The sequence below is a fragment of the Physella acuta genome, unplaced genomic scaffold (assembly GCF_028476545.2).
Source record: "Physella acuta isolate Inbredline_101_S28 unplaced genomic scaffold, ASM2847654v3 ptg000163l, whole genome shotgun sequence".
In the NCBI taxonomy this organism is placed as follows: domain Eukaryota; kingdom Metazoa; phylum Mollusca; class Gastropoda; family Physidae; genus Physella; species Physella acuta.
This window is the reverse complement of record NW_026731682.1, coordinates 294,572-301,525: the sequence shown is the minus strand read 5'-3', so window position 1 is coordinate 301,525 and position 6,954 is coordinate 294,572. Positions and strand designations below refer to the sequence as shown.

General features: G+C 38.4%; 1 protein-coding gene across 7 annotated transcripts in view; it reads right to left on the bottom strand.

The window, feature by feature from the left end:
• Positions 1-323: 323 nt before the first annotated feature.
• LOC131935893 (voltage-dependent calcium channel subunit alpha-2/delta-2) overlaps positions 324-6,954 on the bottom strand; it is a 100,140-nt gene continuing 93,509 nt past the window's right edge. For all 7 annotated transcript variants that reach the window (XM_059292624.1, XM_059292623.1, XM_059292625.1 and 4 more), the window contains 5 exons: positions 6,658-6,684; positions 5,498-5,529; positions 2,873-2,981; positions 2,512-2,716; positions 324-2,391 (listed from right to left, as the gene is read on the bottom strand). In XM_059292624.1, the coding sequence (XP_059148607.1) occupies positions 2,299-2,391; positions 2,512-2,716; positions 2,873-2,981; positions 5,498-5,529; positions 6,658-6,684 (466 nt within the window). In that variant the 3' untranslated portion in view covers positions 324-2,298. The remainder of the gene's footprint in view (positions 2,392-2,511; positions 2,717-2,872; positions 2,982-5,497; positions 5,530-6,657; positions 6,685-6,954) is intronic.

Below are 6,954 nucleotides of genomic sequence, written 5' to 3'. Positions count from 1 at the left end.
CTAAAAGCCTTTACAAATATAAATTTAAAAAAAAACAGTATTTCTTTGGCTTGCTATATTATTATTAGTTTGTATAGAATTGAATAAGTCCTTTTGATCAGGGTGAGCCCCAACGCTCTACTAGACATTGAAGGAAAACAAATCAATGAATGGTGTAAAGCACAACACGCAAAGGATGGGAATGCCATTCAAATCAAAATATAATTAATAAACAAAATTTGAAAGTCGTAAGACTTGCTGCAAAAAAATGGCTCATCACTATTTCCTTAAGGGGATGACAAGTAAATCTCATCAGAAAACTGTAGCCCCCCCCCCCCCCCCCCCCCATATTACACTGTGTTGTAATGATGCTACATCAGCTTGAAATACAAAATGTCATACCACAACAATGATCATAAAACATTTTTACAAAAGACACATTTGTTACATTAAGAAATTGTGTTTGACCTTGATTCAAATATTTTGTTTTGTTATTGAGTTATTGATATTGGAACAAATAAAAAGTGTTACTGAAGTGATCAATACGAGCTAAATGAGAAGTTGGGTTTATCAGTAGTTAATTGAAACTAAAAACAACATCTTTTATGGAAACCTTGTTTTAAAAAGCTGACTAAGTTCAAGAAAAAACAACCATGAATATACAATTTTTGTGTTTGTTTTTACACTATTATTGTCTCTGTTATTTTAAAACATAAATATGAAACTATATACATATTTTTTTATGAAGGTGGATATAAAATAATGACAGCAATAAAGGGTTAAAGAAAATATTTTCTCAGCTGAGTGCTGGCCCACTTGGGACCAGGTGATATCACAGAACACAGCCATTAGGCTCAAACATTGCTTCAGACAAAGACAGGCTCAAACATTGCTTCAGACAAACAAAAGACAGGCTCAAACATTGCTTCAGACAAAGACAGGCTCAAACATTGCTTCAGACAAAGACAGGCTCAAACATTGCTTCAGACAAAGACAGGCTCAAACATTGCTTCAGACAAAGACAGGCTCAAACATTGCTTCAGACAAAGACAGGCTCAAACATTGCTTCAGACAAACAAAAGACAGGCTCAAACATTGCTTCAGACAAAGACAGGCTCAAACATTGCTTCAGACAAACAAAAGACAGGCTCAAACATTGCTTCAGACAAACAAAAGACAGGCTCAAACATTGCTTCAGACAAACAAAAGACAGGCTCAAACATTGCTTCAGACAAACAAAAGACAGGCTCAAACATTGCTTCAGACAAAAAAACACAAGAATTAAATTTGGAGTGGATCTAAATGCTCTACTTTTCCATTGGCACCTCAAGATCTTGCACTAAAGGCATTGTATCTAGCAAAAGATCAAATAAGATCTTGTACTAAAAGTGTTGCATCTAGCAAAAGATCAAATAAGATCTTGTACTAAAAGTGTTGCATCTAGCAAAAGATCAAATAAGATCTTGTACTAAAAGTGTTGCATCTAGCACAAGATCAAACAAGATCTTGTACTAAAAGTGTTGCATCTAGCACAAGATCAAACAAGATCTTGTACTAAAAGTGTTGCATCTAGCACAAGATCAAACAAGATCTTGTACTAAAAGTGTTGCATCTAGCACAAGATCAAACAAGATCTTGTACTAAAAGTGTTGCATCTAGCACAAGATCAAACAAGATCTTGTACTAAAAGTGTTGCATCTAGCACAAGATCTTGTACTAAAAGTGTTGCATCTAGCACAAGATCAAACAAGATCTTGTACTAAAAGTGTTGCATCTAGCACAAGATCAAACAAGATCTTGTACTAAAAGTGTTGCATCTAGCACAAGATCAAACAAGATCTTGTACTAAAAGTGTTGCATCTAGCACAAGATCAAACAAGATCTTGTACTTAAAGTGTTGCATCTAGCACAAGATCAAACAAGATCTTGTACTAAAAGTGTTGCATCTAGCACAAGATCAAACAAGATCTTGTACTAAAAGTGTTGCATCTAGCAAAAGATCAAACTTGTCTGGAACCAAGAGCATACAAGTTTGAGCTAGCAATATTATTTTGTAGCAATGGCTTCAAGAAACCACATCAATACATTTCTTCACCTGGAAAAGTTAGGAATACTCAGTCTGTTGATTTAGAAGCAAACTTTTTGGGGTCATACAATGAGGCAGGGGATGCATGGAGAACAGTGACCTCTAGAGCAGTGACCTCTAGATTTGAAAAGTCAAACCAAGGAGAGAAACAATGTTTAAATAATTTGTTCTGCATATTTACTTGAAGAGCGCCAGACCTCCTTAGTTTCTCTGACGTTTAGACCAGAGCATATTTACTTGAAAAGCTGAAATGTCAAGATGATGAGACCAAACACTGACAAGTAGCTGACCTTCAAACTTCCACAGCCACACTCTGCTGTATTCTCCTACAGAAGGATTGACCAACAAATTTAAATCATCAGTTATCAAAAATAAGGCAAACTAAAATTTCTTGCTAATAGTCATGTAATGATTTTGAAAGGAGAAAGAACAAAAGTCTGATCTACCTTAACATCTTTGTGATAACACTTGTAAGAACGAGCTCGCATCCGTGGGTTTTGGGCCATTCTACAAATGAGTTCTTCCTCTTCCCCTTGAGAGAGCTCTGACGGAGATTGTGAAATGATGGGATACAAACCCTCACAGTGTGGGCAGACAGTGGAGACAATCAGGAGCAGGTTACTCTCTGGGAGCTTGATGCTTGTGAAGTTGCTGGACATGAAAAGATAAACCTTACATCATTTAGCCCAAAAGTAATAGCAGGCTTTACTGTACTGAAACAGACTTTGATTTAAAGTAGTTACACAATGGAAATGGATTTAGATTTGAGACAGCTATGTAAACTTAAGGCTGTAGACTGTAGTTTACCGAGTGCAGTTCCCACAGTCAGCTGAGTCTGTGTACGGAGGCATTGAGTTGTTGATGTAGAACTGCTTCATCTCTATCACACATGCTCTGTCATTGCTTTCTTCTTTTGCTGGGGAGAACATTGGGAGAAATCAAACTATCACAGGGGACAACATCCACTGACTATCTATAGAGGTCTGTCACAGGGGACAACATCCACTGACTATCTATAGAGGTCTGCTACAGGGGACAACATCCACTGACTATCTATAGAGGTCTGCTACAGGGGACAACATCCACTGACTATCTATAGAGGTCTGCTACAGGGGACAACATCCACTGACTATCTATAGAGGTCTGCTACAGGGGACAACATCCACTGACTATCTATAGAGGTCTGCTACAGGGGACAACATCCACTGACTATCTATAGAGGTCTGCTACAGGGGACAACATCCACTGACTATCTATAGAGGTCTGCTACAGGGGACAACATCCACTGACTATCTATAGAGGTCTGCTACAGGGGACAACATCCACTGACTATCTATAGAGGTCTGCTACAGGGGACAACATCCACTGACTATCTATAGAGGTCTGCTACAGGGGACAACATCCACTGACTATCTATAGAGGTCTGCTACAGGGGACAACATCCACTGACTATCTATAGAGGTCTGCTACAGGGGACAACATCCACTGACTATCTATAGAGGTCTGCTACAGGGGACAACATCCACTGACTATCTATAGAGGTCTGCTACAGGGGACAACATCCACTGACTATCTATAGAGGTCTGCTACAGGGGACAACATCCACTGACTATCTATAGAGGTCTGCTACAGGGGACAACATCCACTGACTATCTATAGAGGTCTGCTACAGGGGACAACATCCACTGACTATTTATAGAGGTCTGGGGCAGGTCAAATCACACATCCACTGAATTTATTTTCCCATAGATTCATTAATTTGATGTGCAATTCATTAAGCAGTTTTAGTGCTTATCACTAATCAAATTGCTAAGGGTTGGGGGTCAGACAGCTTTTCAGCATGTTTAGGGTCCTCCTTTATTAAATCTACATTTACCATAGACCTCTAGAGAAGAAAGAAAGTCACTTACCATAGACATCTAGAGAAGAAAGAAAGTCACTTACCATAGACCTCTAGAGAAGAAAGAAAGTCACTTACCATAGACCTCTAGAGAAGAAAGAAAGTCACTTACCATAGACCTCTAGAGAAGAAAGAAAGTCACTTACCATAGACATCTAGAGAAGAAAGAAAGTCACTTACCATAGACCTCTAGAGAAGAAAGAAAGTCACTTACCATAGACATCTAGAGAAGAAAGAAAGTCACTTACCATAGACCTCTAGAGAAGAAAGAAAGTCACTTACCATAGACCTCTAGAGAAGAAAGAAAGTCACTTACCATAGACCTCTAGAGAAGAAAGAAAGTCACTTACCATAGACCTCTAGAGAAGAAAGAAAGTCACTTACCATAGACCTCTAGAGAAGAAAGAAAGTCACTTACCATAGACCTCTAGAGAAGAAAGAAAGTCACTTACCATAGACATCTAGAGAAGAAAGAAAGTCACTTACCATAGACCTCTAGAGAAGAAAGAAAGTCACTTACCATAGACATCTAGAGAAGAAAGAAAGTCACTTACCATAGACCTCTAGAGAAGAAAGAAAGTCACTTACCATAGACCTCTAGAGAAGAAAGAAAGTCACTTACCATAGACCTCTAGAGAAGAAAGAAAGTCACTTACCATAGACCTCTAGAGAAGAAAGAAAGTCACTTACCATAGACCTCTAGAGAAGAAAGAAAGTCACTTACCATAGACCTCTAGAGAAGAAAGAAAGTCACTTACCATAGACCTCTAGAGAAGAAAGAAAGTCACTTACCATAGACCTCTAGAGAAGAAAGAAAGTCACTTACCATAGACCTCTAGAGAAGAAAGAAAGTCACTTACCATAGACCTCTAGAGAAGAAAGAAAGTCACTTACCATAGACCTCTAGAGAAGAAAGAAAGTCACTTACCATAGACCTCTAGAGAAGAAAGAAAGTCACTTACCATAGACCTCTAGAGAAGAAAGAAAGTCACTTACCATAGACCTCTAGAGAAGAAAGAAAGTCACTTACCATAGACCTCTAGAGAAGAAAGAAAGTCACTTACCATAGACCTCTAGAGAAGAAAGAAAGTCACTTACCATAGACCTCTAGAGAAGAAAGAAAGTCACTTACCATAGACCTCTAGAGAAGAAAGAAAGTCACTTACCATAGACCTCTAGAGAAGAAAGAAAGTCACTTACCATAGACCTCTAGAGAAGAAAGAAAGTCACTTACCATAGACCTCTAGAGAAGAAAGTCACTTACCATAGACCTCTAGAGAAGAAAATCACTTACCATAGACCTCTAGAGAAGAAAGAAAGTCACTTACCATAGACCTCTAGAGAAGAAAGAAAGTCACTTACCATAGACCTCTAGAGAAGAAAGAAAGTCACTTACCATAGACCTCTAGAGAAGAAAGAAAGTCACTTACCATAGACCTCTAGAGAAGAAAGAAAGTCACTTACCATAGACCTCTAGAGAAGAAAGAAAGTCACTTACCATAGACCTCTAGAGAAGAAAGAAAGTCACTTACCATAGACCTCTACAGCAGGAGAAAACAGCCAACTGTAAAAAAAAAAGAATTTTCATAGCATTACAAAAATAATTCAATGATATTTAATATGAAAATGTTTAGTCGGTTGAGAGTTGCTTAAATGTATATGTATGTGTAACACTCACTAAGTGGGGATGCTTTTTACCCACTGAGGTGTTGTGGTTAAGATGGGCTGACCCTGAGATTTAGGACACACTGAACCGACACTGTTGTCAACTAATGGCATTACATCAAACCATAATCGGCGATGTAGAACAACAGTAGAAAACAGTATAGAAAACAGTAGACGACTTAACAAACCAAAGAAGACGACGATGACGCCTATGACGATACTTAAAGATGAATAATGAATAATGAAACCTCTGTGTCCACAGACAGCAGCCTTGGGTCTGGCTGACACGGCTAGGCACGAACTACCCATAATCCCATGGCGCATGACATGGAACACAGGTAAAAATCACTCACAGAAGAGCATGCAAAAAAACTATACATCAACAGCTGCGGTCCCATAGGGGCCGCATCCCACTGAATTACAACTTTATCTTATCCCCCCTTGGCTGGTAACCATATGTGTTACATATGTCAAATGGATAAACAATTAGAGCCCTTAGTTGGGAGCCATATTGACAGAAAGTTTTTTTTGTGTCTGACCCTTTGACGGGGTCGCAGTGTCCCCATGTTTAATGATGTGGGTCATTAACTAAAGGGTGCACCAACAGCAGAAATCAATTGCTGTTCAAACTACAAACTTGAGACTTTCATTCATGGATGCCTGCATAGCATATAGAACATTAGGTGCTCTAAACAACTGACCAAAGCCAAACTATGGAGAAAATTCTAAAGTGTAAATGGGGGATTGGACACACACCTTGTGTAAACCAACTAGCAACAATACCAGACAGGCATTAGATTGGAATCCCCAAGGATGAAGCAGGGCGGGAAGGCCAAAACAGATTTGGAAAAGATATGTGAAGCAGCAGCCAGAATTGTGTAGTATAAGCTCACAAGGTGTCCACAGTAATAATGATGATAAAACTAAGTATATGTTCACAAGGGGTCCGCAGTAATGGTGATGATAAAACTAAGTAGACCATCCATTTTACATTTAAAATCTAATATCTTTAATGCTTAGTACTTACCTATACAAATTGAAACTGGCATATAACCTAGGGAAAAAATTCAGAAAATATAAACAATCAAAAACACAATTTTGTATGTCCCTTTATACACATACTATATATGAATGGAGTAAATCACACAAAGCAAAAGCTACTGCCTAAAGTAGAGGTCTATACTTCTAGTTTTAGCTAATATTGAGATCTAAATGCAATATGGGCAGATGAAGCCGAGTCAATCTGTTTGAGCAGTGTAGTAGTGTCACCACCAATATTTGCATGTCAAAGTTGAGGATGATTTGATCCAATTCACTATTTTTT